Below are 21,423 nucleotides of genomic sequence, written 5' to 3'. Positions count from 1 at the left end.
TGTCAATGCTGCGAAAGGTGTCAACAGACAGGGGGAATCTCGAGACGAGATGAGATGCCCCAAGTGCCCATAGTGATCTGCGAAATTTTCGATGTTTGGGGGATGGATTTTATGGGCCCATTTCCGTCGTCGTACGGAAATGCTTACATATTGGTCGCTGTAGACTACGTTTCCAAATGGATAGAGGCGAAGGCTACGCCCACTTGTGAGTCTAAAGAGGTGGCCAAGTTTCTGAAGTCAATCATTTTCAGCAGATATGGAGTTCCTAGAGCGATTATCTCAGATCAAGGAACACACTTCTGCAACCGCACTATAGAAGCGCTCATGAGGAAATACGGCGTGCATCATAGATTGTCTACACCATATCACCCCCAATCGAATGGGCAAGCTGAAGTCTCTAATAGGGAGATAAAGAGTATTTTGGAAAAATCAGTTAACACCACAAGGAAGGATTGGAGTAAACGCCTTGACGATGCTTTGTGGGCGTATAGAACTGCTTACAAGACACCAATCGGGATGTCACCTTATAGGTTGGTGTTTGGGAAAATGTGTCACTTACCCGTGGAAGTGGAGCACAAGGCATACTGGGCCATTAAGGAAATGAATATGAAGTCTGTGGCATGTGAAGAAGAAAGGAAGCTGCAATTACAGGAGCTGGAGGAACTACGGCTAGAGGCATTCGATTCAGCAATGTGGTACAAGGAAAGAACGAAGCTCTGGCACGACAAGAACCTCCGGGTCAAGGAACTTCAGGTGGGGCAGAAAGTACTTCTATTTCAGTCCAGACTCAAGCTAATGCCAGGGAAGTTGAAGTCAAAGTGGGTAGGTCCATATACCATCGTTGGCCTCCGCGCACACGGAGCAGTGGAAATCCAGGGAAGTGCTCCTAACTCGGTCCCTTTTCTTGTTAATGGCCATAGATTGAAAGTCTATAGGGATAATTCTGAGCTATGCGTAGTGGAGGAAATACCACTACGTGCGCTCTCAGTTATCACTTAGCCAGACAAAGGAATATTCTCGATGAACTCCTGGGTCAAGGGAAATGTTATGTTTTTACACACTGATCCAGGGGATTCGAGAATATTCAAAGGTAATTGTACATAGTTTAATTGCTTTAGAAGACAAAGAAAATCCAAACAAAATAAAAATTCAAAAATTTCCAAAAATATTTTCGAAGACCCAAACTCAAAGGGGATTTATGTCTCGTACTTTAACCTTGACCCAGGAGTCTGGGGTCTTCATATTTTTTTTAGGTCGCGGTCAAGGGAATCAATTAGAGGAAGAGTGCATGAAGGAGCAGTTGAGGAGGGAAGTTATAATTTGAAATTCAAAATGCCGACAATTATGGAGGAGTACGGTCGCTGATGTCATGCCTGCAACCGTCTCTCTCTTCTGTGTAAAAGATGCGAACCGACCTTCTCTCTCCACATAATAATTTCACAACTTGCTCCTCCCTCTCTCTACTGTCATTCTCTCTCTAAGCTTACAAACCCTAACCAAATCGGCCGAGTTTTTGTTTGAATTGCAGATCTGAGTAATGGAATCCACTAATCCCGCCGGAAATTCTCCACAAATAGTCTACGACCCGGCCTTGCTGGCCGATCTGACGCAGAGGGTAGGGTGCGTCGAAAAGGCGAAGGAGGTCTACGCCCTATTCTTTGCCAATATGATGCCATCCGCGGCGATCACTGTGCCGACGTCGGTACCAGACGATTCGTCAGCCCGACCTTCCGTCTCTCATGAGAAAGCGCTGCAAGGAGAGGCGGAAGCGTGTAGATCTGAACCGACAAACACAGAAATAGTCCCAGAGGAGGCGGATGATGTCGGAGGTAGGCAAAAAGACGGCGGAAAAAGGGACGGAAAGGAAGGCGGGGACGGTGACGATACAGAGACAGGTAATTTTGAGAACCCTAATCTTGAGGGTGACGAGACAGAGATAGGAAAATTCGAGGACCCTAATCTTGAGGGTGATAAGGGGAAGGAAGGGGGTACCCCTGCCGACGAGGAGGGTACTCTACTCGATATTGGGGGGGGAAGCCCCGTTTACATTGAGGGGGCAACCCCGATGGTTGAAGGTGAGGGGGCAACCCCTGAGAAGTTTGAGGATGCTGCGGAGATGCAGCAGACTGATGTACAGGAGCCCGACGTGGAGGGGCTCCATTTAATTGTGGATTTGGTAGATGAACCGGAAGAGAAAGATGAGCCCGCTGTAGACGAAAGGGCTGAGCGAAGGCGCACCAGGAGAAGCTTACTGGATGAAGTTGACGAAGTGGCACAAGAGGACTCAACGGCTGAGGAGAGCCGTCTGGAAAACGAGAAGAAACAGAAAGGGAAAGGCCAGGCAACTACCCGATCGAGGAAAGCTACCTCCGTCAAGGAGGTCGAGGAACCTTTTTCCCCAGTGGTCGAGGAACCCTCCACGGAGCATCAAGACGAACAGACTCCCCTGCCGGAGTCTGACTCTGAGGAAGTGGAGGAGGAGCCTATCGCTGGACGCCCGAAGGTGTTGTTAACGAAAAAATTGTTGCAAGCTATGAGGAAGTTCGACGATCCGAAGAGGGCCGCTATTTACAAGGAAAGGTGTGGCACGGGAAAGATGACGAAGTCTGGGAAGCAATATCGGCCGAAGGAACTAGTAAAGATTGCAAGCGACGAAGAGTTCTGTGCTTGCATTTCCTCAATTGGTTTTGAGTGGCTGCTGCAGCATAGCAGAGTAAAGGTTCCGGTGGATCTGGCGAGGGAGTTTTTCTCCACCTTTCGGTTTAAAAACACTACTGACTTGGATGCAGACTCCATTACCTTCCGGATGTTCAACGAAGAACATGAGATTAGCATCAGAGAATGGTCACTCCGTATGGGGGTGCTCACTCCAGAGGAGGATGATGAAGGGGAGTGGAACGAGAGGATGATTGGGCTACCAAAGCACACACCCGGTTTCAATGTGCAGTCAGCATGGGAGTCGCTCACTCACTCTCAAGCGGGTGCATTCAAGTCAAGCTACTCGAAGGCCTCTCATATCCAAGACCGCATCCTTCGTTTCGCCCAAACTTTTATCAGCTACAATCTGATGGGGACAGCAAATGCCGCTCTTACAACCACCGACCTATATTTCACTTGGTGCATGGCCAATGGCATCAAGGTACATTTGGGATATTGGCTGGCTCAGGCCTGTCACCAGATGACGAGCAATCCCTCACGCCACATGTATACTTGCCACCTCATCGGCGCCTACCTGCAACGAAACATTGAGGTGAAGATCGCCGAGCTTGCTCCCGAGGTCGTGATGTGCGACCGCCCAGAGGTTTTCAGCGTAGACTACTTCTTCAACAAGGGCTTGTTGCAAACTCAAGGCAACAAGACTTACTTCTATTCGCTGGGAGATAAAGCGAAGGCGGAGCCGGAGGAAGCTGAGGAGGCCATGCCAAGTGAAGAGGTGGAAGAGCTTAGGAAGGAGGTGCAGGACATGAAAAAGGAAATGCAACTGATGAAAAAGGAGATGATGAAGGAACTCGGGGGAATACGGAAGGAACTCAATGGGAGTCGGGAAGAAGTAAAAGTTCTGAGCAGCAACGTAGCAGATTTGGCCACGAAATGTGCCAAACAAAGTGAAAGAGTGGCGGAAGCTGTGGAGATATCTACGCGGATGTTGAAATGGCTGCATCAGACGCTTCCCTTGACCCAGTCGAAGTCGACTCCTGGGTCAAGTGGCGAGGCACAGAAGATCATCCACAGCAGTCCCTCGATCAAGCCATTCCAGCAGTTGACCACCCCGACTATTCCCGAGAAAGTTCCAAATCCACCGAGGACGAAAATGCTAATGAGGAAACCAGGACTCGATCAAGCTGCAGAAGGAAAGGAAGAGCTGGAGCAACCAGCGAAGAAGAAAGTGAAAACAAACCGCCCCAGTGTTCCACCACCGTCTGGCTCTCGCGGGAGCCAGCCCCAGAAATGAGCAATTTCCCCAGACCAAGTAAATTTTAGTTTTTGTGTTTCTTTTTCTGTGTTTTATTTCCATGCGTTGCTGTGTTTTATGCTATCTTCTCCCACTTAGCCCAATGCTTGGTCTAAGTGTGAGAAGTTCTATGTTTTCTGTTGGTTTATTCTTCTCCCACTTAGCCCGTTGCTCGGTCTAAGTGTGAGAAGTGAAATTGTTGTTTAATTCTGCATTGAATTCTCTGTTTTCCCCCCTTCACGACGATGGCTTGAGGACAAGCTTGAGTGAAGTGGGAGGGGGAGAGGAATCAATGCAGTGTTATTATGCTTTGAGGAGTTGTAGGTCTAGGATTGTATCGCATGAACTAGTGGATATAATACGGCAGATTCCCTTAGGGAGAGTAATTGAAAATAGGAGGTATTCCAACTTAGAAGCCTGATTCTTTAGTAAGCCGAACCAATCTGAATGAAGCAAGAACGATAGTAAATGCCTTTACTTGCCTAGTTGTGAAGCCCTACTCTAGAGGTGAGTTATAAGCCTGTGATAACACTTAGAGCTAACACATGTCAAAAGTCTGCCACTGAATGCTGAAGGAAAAGAGAAAAGAAAAAAATAATAAAAAAAAGGGAAAGGAGAAAATATATAATCGCAAAAATTTGGAGGTATAAGCTGGACGAAGTCCAGAGGAGGAAATAAAAAGAGAGAAAAAAATCAAGGAGGTATAAGCTGGACGAAGTCCAGGAAATCAAGGAGGTATAAGCTGGACGAAGTCCAGGAAATCAAGGAGGTATAAGCTGGACGAAGTCCAGAAAGAAAAAAAAAAAAAAAAAAAAAAAGAAAAAAAGGGGGATAGTGACGGAGGATAGAAGGAGGAATTCTCATAACCCGAGGTTTCAGTGGTTTGGCAATAACTTAAGAGAGAATCGGTCCTAACATCCCTGGTAAGGAATGAGCGATCGAGTGAATCTAACAATTGGGGAAGTAAAAGGCTATCTTGACGAGCTGACAGATTGGCTAGGTAGAGGGGAGAAAAGGGCCTATTTGGAGGAGTGCAGCCTGTTGGATTGATCTTAATCTTGTGGGGACGGTTGCCTAAAAGTTGAAACCAGTTCATGCATATGTGTTTATATGTTTTCATCCTATGTGATTATGTACTCTTTGTTTTAGTGTCTAGCTTTGCCTCAGTTGTGTCTAGGTGTAGGAGTTTTGTCTAGAGTCTGTAGAGTCGGTCAAGGGGATAACCATGCTTGAAATTCGCCTTATTCTTCTTTTCTTCTTGTCTTTATACTTGAGGACAAGTATGGTTTAAGTGTGAGCAGTTTGATAAGGCTAATTTCATGCATTGGTTATGTAGTGAAAAACATCACATTTCTGCTGGATCTAACAAGTTTTGTTAAGCCAGGTGTGTGTGTAGCGCTAGATCCAGGAGATGCTGGAGGAGGATATCTAGCGAGGAGCAGGAACGGAATCACGAGGAAAAGCTAGAGGAAGGAAGCCAAAAGCTGAGGGCAATCAAGTCAATCAATACCTCGCTGGGCCCCACCTCGAAGCTTATAAATAAAGGAGTGCGCAACAAGAATGGCAGATCGGTTACACTCCACACACAGTCACGCTCTTAGCACACACACTAGGGAAATGGGAAATTTGGGGTGGTTTTCGTTTTCGTGAATTACGTATCAGTGCACCACCGTCCCTTGAGGGCGAAGAAACAATTGTTCTCTTAATTTCTGTTTACTACTCTGTTCCGTCTCGAACTTCACTTTTGGAAGTCGAGCTTGCTGTTTTTGTTGCTGAATCAGTTTATCCGTTCTATTTACATTTGATTTGCTTTGATGAAGTTAGATTTCGTGTTGATTATTATGATGCTTGCTATTTTGGTTTGTTTATTTGAGATGTTCTCTTGAATTTGTTGCTGAATATTTTAGGAGATTCGAGAATCGTGGTATTGAAGTTGTGTTCGGTTGGATTTTTGTTCGGATGCTTGGATCCGGAGTGGATTTAGCATCCGAAGTGTGGATCTGAACAGGGGAGGTGAAATTTGTGCATGAGATTATGGGGATTTTGTTCTGCTTGGTTTGCTTCGTCTAGTAGTGTGATTTCCGTCGTTGTTTCGTTTACCGTTAAAATTATGTTTCCAATCTACATCTGAGTTTGTTTTTCTCGATCTCTGCATTTATTTGTGTTCGTTGAAGAAGATGAAGTCATTTTCAGTTGATGCTTTAGTTAGTTAGGCTGCAGATTTGATTCTGTCCGTACTTACCTTTTTCAGAGTTTGGTCCCCACTTGTTTTAATCTCCTTGGTCTAGAGATGTTCGTAGAAGTCCCAGATCTAGTAGTTGATTTGATTTAGTTCTTATACATAATTCATTTTTTGCCTAGATCTAGCAGTTAGCATAGCATACTTTATTTCCAAATTCACTTAGTTAAATTCCTCAACCCAAAATATGCGTGGCAGCAGCCAACCCAAAAATAGTTTCCAATTCTCTACGCATGTATTTTACGAGTCCATCTCTGTGGGATCGATCCCTACTTCCCTGTGCTAGTTTAGTATCTGTGGTTGAGGGTTTTGAAGGTTTGCTTGCGTACCAACGACCAGACTTCCAGTCTTGTGAGTCTCTAGACCTTGTGATCTAGTTGATTTACTGGATCTAGGAAGTGTGTAATTAGAAATTGATAGGATACAGCAAGCAAGAAAATCAACTCTTCATACCCTTATTGACGTTTTTTGTTGATCGTATTGACATTTCGGAGTTGATAATTTAGGCCATTAATTTGAATATCTAATGTCTATTATTTAGTTGTAGTTAGCAATTAAGTATTGAGTTAGCAATATAACACTCCCATGTACACTATAAGATAATCGTTTATTTTTTTGTCTATATAAAAATTAAGTTGGACTATTGAATATATTAATAAATAGTACTTTGTTACCAAATAGGAGTCTTTTTCATTTTAATTTGTCCATCCGCAAATAGAAGTTCCGATTTATTTTTACTATAAAAGATAATAAGGTTTCATATTCTACTAACACATTTCACTTAAAACTAATATATATAAATGAGACACATATTCTACTAATTTTTTCTCACCCACTCTTCTTAACATTTCTTAAAACTTGTGCTGCTAAGAAATGAGACTCCTATTAGTGGATGAACGGAGTAGTAAGAGTGACCACAGTGGGTCATGAGCCGCGGCGTATTGCAAGCGACAGATGAGCCGCGGCGGTCAAAAATGTTTTTTTTTTAAAAAAAATTCCTTAATTTATTTTGTGATAACTAGGCGTACAAGTTTTTTGTGGTCGTACTAATTAGGCAAACAAGTTTGTGTGGTTGTGGCTGTGGTGTGGACATTCTAAGAAAGTGGATATCATAAACTAATAAAAAAAGGATATGCCTAGAAGAGACTTTAATGGTGCGTCATGTGTTAGTTACAGAATGCAAATTGCAAAATAAACCATGAAATTCGGTCAAATTCTAGTATATTTTGCAACGATCAAAATTAATTCGAAAAATCATAAAGTTTAACTATATAATTTTTGTGGGACAAACTAAAATTCAATAAATCTTCGTAACTTTTTCATCAATTTGCCCAATAAAGTCATTATGGTTGGAACGAAAATGAATTGTCAAACCTAACACAATCGGAATCCCGATTCAATTCCACTCATTAGCTTTTTCGGTTCTGATTCAGCTAATATATGTGAAATTCACCAAATAAATTTCTACTAGTATTTGATTTCCAATGAAAATAAGGAGTACTATTTTTATTTGAAGCCCAAGCAACCAATATTTTTACACGTAAATTTTATTTTTTTTTGGTGCCAAAAATTAAACACGATCATTTTGAGTCCCTTAACAACTTATCATCAAACATCAACAAAAAGTTGTCTTCGCCATTTTTTAATATCATTTGTTTTAAAGCCATATTTACATAATTTAGAAAGAAAGTTGTTTTTAGTTTTGAGCCGTAGAAATTAAAACTCGGCTTTGCTCAAAGCCCTAATCCTTTGTGCGATGTCTTGAAATTAACATGATATATATTACAGTTATTGATTTACTTGGTGATTAAAGTGATTCACAGTTATTGATTTACTTGGTGATTAAAGTGATTCAAACCCCTGACTCATTGAGCTATACAATCAAATTATTTCTTTCATTTTACTTTACCTAGTCGAAATTGAATATATTCGGTGTATTCAAATTATAGTAATATAAGTTTCTCAAATTACTTGAGAGCCCTTATTAATAATCACATTTTATATTACTGTCATATTAATATTGACAGATTGACAAGAACATAGAACAAGAAATGGGGCAGGGTCAAGTTGATCAAGAATAGCCTTTGGGATCAAGATATGTGTATGAGACGATATCGATCTTGCCCATGATTCCATGATCTCTTGCGTTTCTTTCCCCACCATTTCTTTGGATGACCATCAGCCTCACCATGCCCCATTGAGTGTATCTTTGTTTTTGAATCTCTCATCGACACAACCTTCTTCCCCTTCACCCATGCCTTGATCACGCGTTTCAACTTTTGCAGTTTCCCAACAGGAGTCCCAACGGTAGCATGGTTTCCATCCTCAAAACTTACCTTCGTTTTCACCAGCTCATTGATGCCATGTTTTAAACATTCACTAGTCTCTCTGTAAGGACAAGGTGGCTGGCCTCCATCTCGTTGGCCTTCTCGAACGACACTCTTTTCTGCTGTGGCCAAATCCATCTGCACAAGGGTTTTTATGTAATGGCCAGAAAGTTTCTATTATTTCAAAATTAATGGAGCAAACAAACTTACTTGCTGCCACATCATGGATTTCATCTTTGCCAAACGCGCCTCGTACTGTTGCAATTGCTCTCTAAAGGTTGCATTTTCTTTTTCTTTCTGTTCAAGAGTTTCTTCTGCCATTAGTACCCTCTTTTGGAGTTCTCCAACAATCAGTGGCAACATCTTCGGAGACAGTTTCTGAACAACCAACAATAAGTTCCTTCTTAACTCATTACTAAAATGCAACAATAAGTTTCTGAACAACCAATAATAAGTTCCTTCTTAACTCTAAACCCTAAATCATGGCTTTTCCAACACATTACCTCCACTTCAGAAATGCTCAGGTCTGATTCTACTTTGCCACGAGTTTTCTCTATCCATTTCTGGAGACGACAAAAATGCCTTCTTGCCAACCATCCCCGAATTACTGCACAACCAAATTTGTTGGATTGGGATAACTGCTCATGATTTATCAGCTACACCTCAAGAAGAAGTTTTCTAGTATTTTTTTTTAGCTTTACCTGACTGTAATTGCACAATCACCATCTCATCTAGCTTCACCTGATTTTTCATCGCGAGTAAGGCACTATACTCCTTTCTTGCAATTTCACCACGAACATCTGTTGATAGACAGTAAATTACTAGCAGAAACAGTATATTTTGTCTTTTACATTACTATTATTTTGATGGAACTGCAAGGGCCTTACATGATTGCAATGTGACTGCTATTTCATTGAGTTCGTGGAGGTGTTGATGAGTATCCAAATACTTCTGCACCTCAGGAGTAAGGATTTGTTGTCTAAAACCTTTTAAGAAACCAACCTGTTCAACCACATACCAAAACAGTTATCAATTACCAAAAGAAATGTACACAAATTTCTATCGCTTTTTGGAAGTCAAATACATAGATACAACGCACATTTGTGTATTTTTTTATGGGTAAATGTATTTAAATTTAAAGGCCACACTATGGAGGACTCATCATCTCTACCGCTTGGCTAACTCAGACACACACAATCGTATTTTATGTCTATGGAAAACACCGGATTGCAAATAAAAATTGACAGAGCAACATTTTATGCATACAATGCTCCTTATTCTAAACTGGATTTGACATATGACCTTGGCAACCAAACACAATAAGAAAGCGATGAGAGAAAAAACAGGAATTGACATCACCAACAACAAATGAAAAACCCAACCTTATGAGGAGCAGACTTGTCAATCCTCTTATCATCTGCATAACACCATCTGCGTAATTCCACTTTTGCATCACGAAATCCAATTCCTCTCATCTTCCCATTCTTCACACAAAATCCCGATCTCACCCCGGCTGTATCGCTCATGGACACAGATAGCCGCCTCTTAGCGGACGGGGTGCGAGAGGGAGGGATGGCGCGTCGCGGCAGCGCAGGAGGGACATCCGGCGTGCCGCTCTCGTCTCTTCGCTGGAGAGCCTCCAGCATTTTCTCCAACGAGCTACGCGTAATACAATTTGGCGCTACAGCCAACATATTTTTGAATTATTGAGCTCTTATCCACGAAATTCTAGCAATTCAGATACAACGAAGACACATACGCCACCAAATTCGGCAGAATTCAAGCGAGATTTGGAGATTTTTGATAGAAATAGAAATTGGCTGATAGATTTGGGCAGAATTTTAGAAGAGATTTTGAAGGATTGTGAGAGCAACTGGTGGTAGAAGGCAGCGCTGGAATTGGGGAAAATTATGTGGACCTTCCTCGCGATGGAGCAAAGGCCACCGGAAAAGCGGCGGCGGCACCCGCCGGACTCCAATTTTCTCCAAAACCACAGAAAAGGATGATTGATGGTGGCGGAGGAGTCTGGTTTGGAAGAACAATTCGAAACGGTGAAAAACGTAAGTTGCATGTATAAAAAGGATAACTTGCAGTGTAGTCCTCCAAACTTTGAAGAATTTCGGATTAGACCCCAATCTTCTAGATATTTACGATCTGGTGCAGCTACTATAAAAAATTTGAGTTTGGTACCTCAACCATTGAAAAATTCCATTCAGCCCCTTCAGGTTCTTAATAAATTCAATTATCGCTTCCACATTTCGAAAAAGTTTGATTCTGGCCCTATATTATGTAAGAATTGTTTCGAAGTCCTTGATAAAATGTTTACCGCATGCAATGCACCGGCGGAACTAGCGTAGGGACAAGCCCCCGCGGCACCGAACCCCGACCCCGCCTTATTCCTCCATTCTTCGACCGATCTCCGCCCCCAGATTAAGCCCTACACTCCAACCGTCCAGACTCCACGGAATCCACGGAATCCGCGCCGCCGCCACTGATTCTGCGTAATTGACAAAATTGTTGGAGAAGATAGACTTGGGCTTATAAGTTTTGAGCCATTTATATAATTGTTGGGCTGCTTTTAATTTTTGGATAAAATAAACTAATGATATTGCTCTTGACATAATTAGCCGATTCAGATAAAAATTTGATGGGTATGTAAATGATTATAATTTTATCAAATAAAATAATCTTAAGTGCAGTGTGCAATACTTCTCATGTTTTTTTATAAATTTTGTTTGCCCCCAGACCTCCTAATTTACTTGGTACTTGGATTCAGATCACTTGGTGGTTTGGGAGAATTAGAATTAGTGGTATAAAATTAATTGCAAGTGTTATGCAAGTAGTAGTAATAAATTTATTAGTATGTGACTTGTTTAAGATATATTTATAAAATAGATCACTTGGTGGTTTGGTAGAATTAGAATTAGTAGTATAAAATTATTTGCAAGTGTTATGCAAATAGTTGTTTATAAATTTATTAGTATGTGAAACTTATTTAAGATATATTTCTAAAATAGAGTGGGAGATGAATGAACTAATAATATATTAGTTGTATACAATGAGAAATAATTTTTCAAAAAAATCAGGATGTGACTATTCTTAGGCGATTTCAGGACATAGCGATTTGTCGAAAACAGTATCTCCCTCCGCAAATAGGAGTCTCGTTTTTCCATTTTGATTCGTCCGCGAATAGGACTCTGGTTCATAATTACTATAAATGAAAAAGAGGCATACATTCTACTAACTCAATCCACTCACATTTCATTTAAAACTACTAATATATATAAGTAGGACCCATATTCCACTCATGTTAAGTTAAAGATTTTAATATATTATTATTTCAAAAATTTCAGCCCCGGCTTATTTAATTTCCTGGTTCCGCCACTTAATGCCCATCTAGACTTTTGAATGTAATGCAATACGATGACATTTAATGCCTTGGATATTCTTGAATCTCATGCTCCTTGTAAAACTCATGTTCTAACTAGTGGAGAATTTATCTTCGTTGAGTCACATAATGATACGACCATGAAAGTCGTGCGTCAAAGTTTACAATAGCAGCCGGTTTCAATCAGTGCTCGGCCTATCGAGATGATAACCAAACGCTTTGGGAAGGCCACCAATGTCTTTGTCTTCAAGAGAGCTTCACGTGAGTATCTTAGACGCCTCGCGGTTTGGTTTCGGTTCAACAATTTTCAAAACCGGAAACCGGCGGTTCCGAACCGCAACCGCCGGTTTCTAAACCCTGAGCACCTCTAAAAGGAACTGAACTGTACTATTCTAATGTATCCTTATTATTTTTCTATTACATGATATCTATTCATGAGAGATTATTGGGCATAACAACGAGAAACATGGATTTTACTACTGATGAGATTTCTCAACAAGGATCAGGACTCAACAAGGATCAGTGAAGCTAACTCATGGAACTACTAATCGGAGTCATCGGACTACTTGGCTATGACATCGATGTCTAGGGCATCCTTCTTCAAGTTATTTGAGACTTATTTTTCCTCATTTAGTTAAATCCTCAAGTTTGCATTGTGAGTATTACATTTTAGCTAACAATTATAGAGAGTCTTCCAAACCAAATAACAATTAAAATAGATTTATTTTTTCTTAGTATACTCCGATGTGTGGAGTTTATCACCAGTTTTAGGGGGACAGAATTTCTGGTATTTTTTTCTTTTTGTGAATGATTGTATACATATGACATGACTGTATTTTTTGAAAAACAAAATGATGTATTTGATAAGTTTGCTATGTTTTACAACATGGTCCAAAAGTCTGAAACCAAAATAAAAACCCTTAGATATTACTCCATAATAGAAAACCTTCTAATTAGATATGTCACCGAAATTAATCGTTCTCTCTATGTTCCTTTTCAGATTCTGAGGATGAGCTGGTTGATCTTAAATTACGATTGGGCCTACTGGGCTGCAGATAGAAAGGGACGACAACGACTGAATGTGTTTTAAGTTGGTTTGAGGATCGTTGGTGATATGAATCCGGGAAGCGCCAAACCAAGAGATGGAGAAGTGAAGACATACCATGAGCCAAATCAGAGTTGTGGTCTGTTTCAAACATCAATATGCCTATCAATTTGAAGTCCAAACGATCTTCTAAGACCACCATTGTCTTTATCGTCAAAAGAGCTTCGCGTTAGTACCTTGCACGCCTCAATCGAAACCCGGATGAGGAAGTTATGGTCGTTTTATGAAAGTCACGCAGTCAAGTAACGAAGACTCCAAAAAGTTTGCACGGGTGGGCGTTTTGATGCGTGAAAAAGCCCAACTGGGGCATTTTTTGTTCGAGAAGACTTCAAAAGGAGGGGTTTTGAATTATTTTGATATTCCAACCGTAGTTTGAGTGCCTTTTCATATTCCAACCCTAGTTTGAGTGACCTTTCATCTCCCATTCCTCTACATCTATAAATAGGGTCTTTTGTACCATTTGTTAGATAGAATTGGGTTAAAAAATTTTCTGCATTGAGAGAGTCCATCCCCATGTTCGCTTAGATGAATGTTTGGCAAAATCCATGGCGGGGCTATGGTTACTTGGCTGTTAGCCCGGGGGTTAGCCACTTGGTAAATTCACAACTAGCACCATGTAACTAGTGGCAGAGCTTGAGTGAGAGTATACCCTAAGGGCGGAGCTCGAAAGAGTATACTTCTAGTGGCAGAGCGAAAGTATACTCTAGTGTCGTGTAGCTAGCGAAAGAGTCGATATAAATGTTTGCTTGGGTGAAAGTTGCCAAGGGTTGACATCATCTTTTTGGTGGAGGTTCTAATTAGGTCTCCAAAAGGTCATTTGTCCACTCCTCAATTTCTTCCATTTCGATTCCCATCAATTCTATTTTGCTCTATCTTTTGGTAAAATGGAACACAAATCCTTTTTAGTGCAATGTTTATTAAGTTTTTATATTATTGTTGTAACGTTTTAATCTTTAACTTTAAGGGCGTGTTTGAATAGTATTTTATAGTATTTCATTTAGATATGAACACATCCATTATGTAGCAATGCTTTTTTTGGTTTTCCATTTCTATTTGTGGTGTTTGAATTGATGCTATGTTATCTATACTCTTTAATACTATATGTTTGGTTTACTATTTAAAGTCATACTACTATAGTAGGAAATTCTAAAATTATCCTCTGATTTTTTCTATATTTTCAAGATTGAAGGCTATATTAATAAATTCCAGATAATCTAAGATTGAAATAGTGCCGTCAGTGGCGGAACTAGAAATTTAAAGAAGCCGGTGCTGAAATTTAAAGATAAGACAACGCGACATTGACACTCTTATTATCTTCGAAAGCGGATAGTCAATTCTAGCAGTATTAGTTGTCCGCAGTAACGTATAATAATTATCAATTTATGGGTGTCAACTAATACTGCTAATAAATACGAAACGTTTGGTTTCCGACACGGAATTTTATGCAGGTGAGTTAATGAAGAGAGAGTAAAGTAAGAGAAATAAAAAATTAGTATACTGTTATTTTTTATTTTAGAAAATATTTTATTTTTAATGTGACAATAAAAAAAACATGAGATTATTACTTCTTATATACAAAGAGATTGATATTGTGAAAGTATTGCAAAATAGGCTAAAATATATAGGGGGAATGATCAATTGCTAACTCATCATTTAATTGCTAACTACAACTAATTTTGAGGCCACATGATTTTAAAAAATGTGTGGCCTACAATTTGCCACGTGTAATTTTCATTTTTATTAATTAAATCGAAAAAGATAAAAAAAAACGCTAAATTAGAGTTTTGGATGAAAATGTCAATATAGTGTTTTGAAAATATCAACACAATGCCTTGAGAATGTCAACATAAATTTAGGATTGACATTGTATATGCTTTATATTGACATATTATCTTAGCTGCATTGACATTAACCTGTGTACGAAAAATACGAAAATTCTAGATTTTTTTTTTCAAATTTTGACGTTGGAACATATGCATGTCGTATATTGTTGGAATCCTTATAAAATTATCTTTAATTTGATATATGTTATATGAATTTAAAGTTTTGAGATTTCTTTTAAAAGTTAGTTATAACTAACTTGACATTAATAACCCTATTGATTTTTATTGGAATTAATCATATAGCCTTATTGACGTTTTTTTTTTATCGTATTGACATTTTGTGGTTGATGATTTAGGCCTTTAATTTGAATATCTAATGGTTATTATTGAGTTGTAGTTAACAATTAAGCATTGAGTTAACAATATAACACTCCCCAAATATATAGTGTATAAAGTATAAAATAAGATATAATGAATCAAAATAAGATAATACTGTTACAACAAATTTTCAAATGGTAGCTGAGAAAATTGTAAATACGGAAACTCTATTTAAAGAATTTTTTTTTAATAAAAGTATCCCAATAATTATATCCCTTGTCTAAATTTTATAAATAAAAATATATGACACTAATACCAACAAAATTAATAAAAAATAATGAAAAGCCTGTAACTAGGTGGGATTTCACCCTCCCCTTTCTCTCTATCACCGCCCTTTCTATCCGAAGATTAAAAATGGCGGACACTGGTTTTACTCTGTATAAATAGGCGGACAGCTTTGTGTTTCGCCGGTGAGTGCCGTACACGTTAGGAAGAAGCCGTATGACGCAAGAGATGAGCGGTCCACGGAGCTTGCTCTATGACCTAGATCCCGCGCATTTTGATGAAAATGTGATTATTCAATAGCCACGTCAACGCTTTCGGATTGTTGCGTCATAAATTAACCAAACCCGCTTTATAGTCGTGTGTTAGCTACCAAATAAATATCCAACGAGAAATCAACCCATTACGTTCTCTCTCTCTCTTAATTAGACACGACTGCAAATGAAGTTGGGTTTACTAAGCAGCTGCGGCATCAACTGCAGCTCCTCTTGCTTCATACCAGTTTCCAGTTTCGATCGTCTACCCACCAATTATGGTTGATTTCATCTCCACCGCCCTTTATTTTCCTGCCAACACTCAATTCTTAACATTTCTATTTTTTCTATAGATAAGCAGCAGTCCTTAAACCTGAAGCGTCACCATGATAATGCCCAAATTGTTAGTACCACTAGCATTTCATTGCCCAAGACTACCGCTATTGATCTCACTACTGCCTTCATAAGTACATTTTCAGGTATTGTATGTTTTTATCTAATTTGATTTTTTTTCCCTTTTTTTTCATTGATCTGCTGTTATGTTTGTAATTGCTGCTGCTTTGGTTGTGTATTATGATGTTTAACTCGTTTTAGTTTGTAATTTTCAGCTGCGGCTTTCCTTGCGACGCCATTAGCAAATGCTGGAACTTTAGAAACTATTGCGGTTAGAACTCACTTATCTCCTCATCAGGATTGTATTACCGTTTTTTACTATTTGCTCAATGTTGTGTACCTATTTTATCCTCTTGATTCTGTTGTGATTCTCTTCATGTACATATGAAGTACACTTTTAGGAGGAAGAAATACTTCTCATGCTTGTCCTATTGTTGGTTTTGAGTTGTTATGTTCTCTCTTACATATGAATCATCAAGTGATTTCTCATTCATATGTGGAATTTTATGGAATCATTACAAGATATTCTTGTTTTCAAAATTGGGTGTCTTTGTGTGTGATGAGCTGCTATAGAGGGATGGCGTGTTCCGTTTATTTATTTCCTAATGGATTTTCTTTTTCCATTTCCCTTCTCTTCTCTCTTTTATCTGCTGACATGCCCTATTATCATTACATCTTCACTTTTGGATTATTGTAATAGCTTCTATGCAATGATGTATGTCTACAGTCTACCTCCCTAAATATTACTTGATACACTTTGAATTTAATTGCTAATGCATGTTATGTTACCTATTGTTTTCAGGAAATACCTGCTTCCTTATATACTCTTGCTGATGGGACCTCCGGGGATTGGCTTTCTGGCCTCCTATTTTCAGCTGGTCAAGATGCTAATGCAGCAGTGCAGGACCAGTTGGCATCCTTCAGTTTTACTAGGTTTGTCTCCTCTCGAGTGTATTCTTCTTTGAGATATGTTTCTTGTAACTCTTTCATGAATAATATAATGTCTAGTCTCACATATATGTTTCTGCAGTTTGGCAGTCATTTTTGGTGCTGGACTTGTAACTAGTCTTTCTCCATGCACACTGAGTGTATTGCCCCTTACCCTTGGTTATATAGGTGAGAAACTGCTCAGATGTTCATATATTGGAAAGATAGCCTTCTTTGTGTCTAAATTTTTCATTTGGTTGGTTTGTTATAGGGGCATTTGGATCTGGAAAGAGTAAAGCAGAGGTAAAAGATTTATTGAGCATATACAGGCACAAATTTTCCCTTTTTTTTTCCTTTCTTTCTGGAAATTTCTCATTAGTGTTTGTTTATACTACTATTTGCTTAGACCTTGGGACAATCATCAAAATATTGGTTTTAAACAATTGGCCAAGAAATATGTCCAGGACAGTGTGTGGCTACTGTTACAGTAGCAGTGCCAAACTTGTTCATATTCTTCAATTTTATGTTGCACAGGTTATTGGGAATTCTCTCTCATTTGCCATGGGATTGGCAACAACATTAGCCCTACTGGGTGTAGCAGCCTCATTTGCAGGAAAGGCCTATGGACAAATTGGGCAGGGTCTGCCTGTGGCTGCTTCTTCTTTGGCTATCATCATGGGTTTAAATCTCTTGGAGGTGCTTCTATTTTTCAATCTTCTGTTGTTTGTTACCTTTTATATAGCGGTCAATTTACCAAGCAAATTTGAGATTTTACTTAATCTTAGAGTGTGCAGACTTACATGCAGATTCTGATGCTCTAAAGATATCCGTGACCATAAAAAAATATAGGTAGACATGAAATCACCTGCACAATTAGATGCTGATAGACACTAGTGGGGATTAGAGAGCGCGCGCGGGGGGTATGGGGGGGGGGGGGTGACCCCAATGGTTATTAGGCTGCTACAGAAGTTGGCTTTTTGTTAATTTCATTTCCTTTTCAGATCTCATCCTTTTTCTCTTGATGTTATTTGCTTCAGTTGAGTTGAGTTGCTTTAGGGCCAGGGATTATTGTCTAACATTGTACAACACCAGAACTATTTAGTAGTTAATATCTTTGTCATTCTCACTTAAGGTGAGTTATATTCAGATTTTAACTGACCAAACACCTGATAGCTGAATATACCTTAAAGTCTTCAACTGAATATCTGTGGTTCATAGTAATGTTTTTAATGGTTTACAGTTTCTTGGACTAACTCTGAAACTATCATATACTCAGCGTGATGATAACCCCCACCTACTGACTGGGTGTCAGCAGTGCTTACTTTGAGTTCTAGCCTACTATTTCTTGTACATATCATGTTAATAGTTGGTGGGTGGTGCAGATATTTGAGTTACAGCTTCCTTCCTTTTTCAACAACTTCGATCCTCGTGCAGCTGCTGCTAGTTTTCCTTCAAGTAATAATCTCTTTATTCCTATAACCAATTTATTCACAAGATATGTAATTGGCTGGCTGGCCCATTTATGCACCCCCAAGCCTAAAACTAAAAGCATTAAACAGTTGTGTATATGACTAATAGGTGTCCAGGCGTACTTGGCTGGACTTACATTTGCATTAGCTGCATCACCCTGCAGTACTCCAGTGCTTGCTACGCTGCTTGGGTATGTCGCCTCGACCAGGGTACTTATCTCCTCTCTTACAGTCAATAGTTGTTCTTTTTTAAATTGTTTTGCTTGCTTAAGCCTACTGTCTTCCATGTGTGGATGGTGATATCAATCAAGGGATGGATGAAATGAATGAGGGAAATTGATGGCAAGATTTTCGGCTATATATTATTCTTTCCTTCTTTCTTGTAGTTAAATATAGTAAGCAGGATTTGGAGTTATTTGAATAAATAAGAATTGATGCGACTCAATTTGGATTAAAATCGAACGAAAAATCCGTCTTAGGTGGAGGAGGGCTACGGTTTACACCGCCAAACAAGTTGATCACTGGATATATTCTTCAAAACTAAAACACAAAATGGAGTAGGCAATTAGCTCCAACGGTACTCCAAAACAATCCCATTTTATGTTTTTGAGCAAAATATACCTATCTTTAGGTTTTACTCTAAAACAAACCCAAGTCACTTTTTCAAATTTTGTGAATAAAAAAAGGTGGTGTATAGAAAATATTCTTTTAAGTTTTGAGTTTAGTGTAAATGGTTGGAGTAAAATCACTATTTGATGTGACATTTACACTAAAATAGGTTTGAGTAGTCTAAATGGTTGGAGATCGTCTTAGCCTCAAATGGATTTGCAAATTAATAATGAAGAAAATGATCAAGATCATTTTGAATTGCAGGATCCAGTGGTTGGAGGTAGTCTACTACTGACATACACAACTGGCTATGTTGCTCCTCTTCTTCTTGCTGCTTCTTTTGCTGGAGTATTGCAGGTACTGATTTGGATTCTGGCCTCACTAATTCTCTGGTGCTTACGGTATCTAAAATCACCACGAGGTGCCTTTTTGGTATCACGACTGCTTTTCCTTGTGATAAACTATTTTGTATTAGCAATTTTCCCCTGAAAAAGGTGTAACAGAATGAGAAATGTCCACAATATGCAGTTGCTAGTGTTTGGTCCTCTAAATAGTCTCGTACTGTAACTATTTACGTTGTCAGCCAATGCTAATTCATGTCTACCTGCAGAGCCTGCTTTCATTCCGCAAGTTCTCAGCATGGATCAATCCTATGAGGTATTATTATATTACAGCTGAAAAGGAACTCTTAACTGCCCTTCGGCTGTTAATTTTTCCTGTTCTAATATGGGAAGTTAAATATGTTCCAGTGGTGCCCTCCTCCTCGGTGGCGGGTTGTACACACTGTTAGATAGGCTGTTCCCGGTTACAATGGTGATGTGAGTGTCTGTGTCAAACAAACAATAAGCAGAAGCCAGAAAATCTATTCTGGATTCACCTGCTCTTATCCAGCATTGGTGGTTCGTTGTACTAAATGAAGCATCTCGGTTTTCTTGGACTTGGAGGCCGTATGCGGTGAGCTGGTAAACACCCCTAGTTGTGAATGTACAAAAGTGCGATAATTATATGGAACTAAGAATGGTAGGTACATACTGGAAAGCTGGGGCCATTTTATGTCTGGTAAGAAACGTGCAATATCCAAAAAATAGTGTATTTTGATGGTTAAATTGTGTTAATCTTCTCTTATTCGAGATTTCCAATGCGTTTACATTGCTGAATCTCAAAATTCGCATTATAAAATAGCAAAGGATTTAGTGCTTATGCTCGTTTGGTGTTAATAGCAGTTTATGACCTCAAATTTTTTGTGGGTCAATTTTAATGGGTCATGATTAATTGCTAATTAATTAATCCCAAATCTTTCGATCAGAAAATTGCGGTTAAAATAATGTCAAATGGATTATATTTTAAATTTAAATACTCTCCATGTCCGCGAATAGGAGTCCCATTTCTTTCCTGCACGGGTTTTAAGAAATATTAAGAAAAGTGGGTGGAAGAAAGCTAATGGAATATGAGTCTCACTTGTATATATTAGTTTAAATGATTTGTGAGTGAAATGTGAAACCTTTTTTACCATTTATAGTAATTATGAATCGTGACTCCTATTCGCGGACGAACTAAAATGGCAAAATGAGACCTCCTATTTGCGAACAAAGGGAGTAATTAATAAATAAACTTAAAAGGCAATTTTTATATATGGTAGTTAAAGCTAATTACTTTCTTTTTCTTCTAAATCATTTTAAATATTTTTAAATTTATGTAATTTTCTTGATTCAAATTATTTTTCACAAAAAATATATCAAATTAAAGGCAATTTTATAAGAGGATTCTAACGAAATCTCAATCGCATATGTTCTGACGACGTTCGGATGATGAACTTTGATAATTTTTTATTTCAGTTTTAGGATATGTTGATAAGCAGATTTTTATTAATAAATGCATCAAAAAATTTCAATATAATGCATGTGATCCTGGACTAGTTATGCGAGCATAATAGAAAGTATTTGTAAAATTCAGGGATATTCAAACTATAAATGAAAAGTTTAAACTGTAAATTTAAATTGCACTACCTTTGTGCTAAATAAAGATTCATGCACTTTTGATGGTAGAGGGAGTGTTCATGATGAGTAGACAGTAAGGGAAAAAAAGGAAAAGATTGTGGTGGGATAGTGTCCAGAAATGGAATATGAATGTATTAATTGTGCATACCAAAAAATATTGGAGGGTGTATATACTAGAGTTTGAGATCATAAAGTACTATCAAATCCTTTATGAGGCATTTGGTATGATAAAGTATGATTGAGTTATTTCGATTATTCAGATTTGTATCTATCATATATGTCTGTCTCTTTGTGATGTATTATAGACTGATGAAACATGACGAAAATACAAAAAAATGGA

The 21,423-nt window shown here is 38.8% G+C and overlaps 2 protein-coding genes across 3 annotated transcripts; one reads left to right on the top strand and one right to left on the bottom strand.

Annotated features, from left to right (window-relative positions):
• Positions 1 to 8,134: 8,134 nt before the first annotated feature.
• LOC125214733 (myosin-2-like) lies at positions 8,135 to 10,547 on the bottom strand. Its single transcript, XM_048115868.2, has 6 exons — positions 9,901 to 10,547; positions 9,406 to 9,520; positions 9,220 to 9,318; positions 9,022 to 9,125; positions 8,729 to 8,896; positions 8,135 to 8,656 (listed from the first exon to the last, which is right to left on the bottom strand). The coding sequence occupies exons 1-6, from the start codon at positions 10,210 to 10,212 to the stop codon at positions 8,282 to 8,284; spliced, it is 1,173 nt and encodes a 390-aa protein (XP_047971825.1). The 5' UTR covers positions 10,213 to 10,547; the 3' UTR covers positions 8,135 to 8,281.
• Positions 10,548 to 15,503: 4,956 nt separating this feature from the next.
• CCDA (cytochrome c biogenesis protein family) lies at positions 15,504 to 20,211 on the top strand. Of its 2 annotated transcripts, none has more exons than XR_007174367.2 (12): positions 15,504 to 15,969; positions 16,042 to 16,167; positions 16,297 to 16,352; positions 16,884 to 17,014; positions 17,112 to 17,197; positions 17,280 to 17,311; positions 17,543 to 17,704; positions 18,391 to 18,463; positions 18,587 to 18,668; positions 19,351 to 19,443; positions 19,697 to 19,743; positions 19,836 to 20,211. XR_007174367.2 is itself a non-coding variant. In XM_048109838.1 (12 exons), exons 1-12 carry the CDS (start codon positions 15,876 to 15,878, stop codon positions 19,906 to 19,908), a joined length of 1,074 nt encoding a protein of 357 aa, XP_047965795.1. In that variant the 5' UTR covers positions 15,506 to 15,875; the 3' UTR covers positions 19,909 to 20,211. The 2 variants fall into 2 exon arrangements, 1 of the variants encoding a protein (XP_047965795.1); XM_048109838.1 differs by having other exon boundaries at positions 15,506 to 15,969; positions 18,587 to 18,687.
• The last annotated feature ends 1,212 nt before the right edge of the window (positions 20,212 to 21,423 follow it).

This window comes from Salvia hispanica, chromosome 3 (genome assembly GCF_029641045.1).
Source record: "Salvia hispanica isolate PSC_SH4W2 chromosome 3, Shi_PSC_v1, whole genome shotgun sequence".
Classification (NCBI taxonomy): domain Eukaryota; kingdom Viridiplantae; phylum Streptophyta; class Magnoliopsida; order Lamiales; family Lamiaceae; genus Salvia; species Salvia hispanica.
The sequence above is the reverse complement of the archived record's forward strand: the minus strand, read 5'-3'. Positions and strand labels throughout refer to the sequence as shown.

Excerpts from the sequence above, each read along its gene's own strand:
- CCDA (XM_048109838.1), top strand. The coding sequence starts at position 15,876 with ATGAAGTTGGGTTTACTAAGCAGCTGCGGCATCAACTGCAGCTCCTCT. Across the intron at positions 17,198-17,279 it reads CCTTACCCTTGGTTATATAG|GGGCATTTGGATCTGGAAAG; the intron begins GTGAGAAACTGC and ends GGTTTGTTATAG. Across the intron at positions 19,444-19,696 it reads CTTTTGCTGGAGTATTGCAG|AGCCTGCTTTCATTCCGCAA; the intron begins GTACTGATTTGG and ends GTCTACCTGCAG.
- LOC125214733 (XM_048115868.2), bottom strand. The coding sequence starts at position 10,212 with ATGTTGGCTGTAGCGCCAAATTGTATTACGCGTAGCTCGTTGGAGAAA. Across the intron at positions 9,521-9,900 it reads ACAAGTCTGCTCCTCATAAG|GTTGGTTTCTTAAAAGGTTT; the intron begins GTTGGGTTTTTC and ends GTGGTTGAACAG. Across the intron at positions 9,126-9,219 it reads GATTGTGCAATTACAGTCAG|TAATTCGGGGATGGTTGGCA; the intron begins GTAAAGCTAAAA and ends TTGGTTGTGCAG.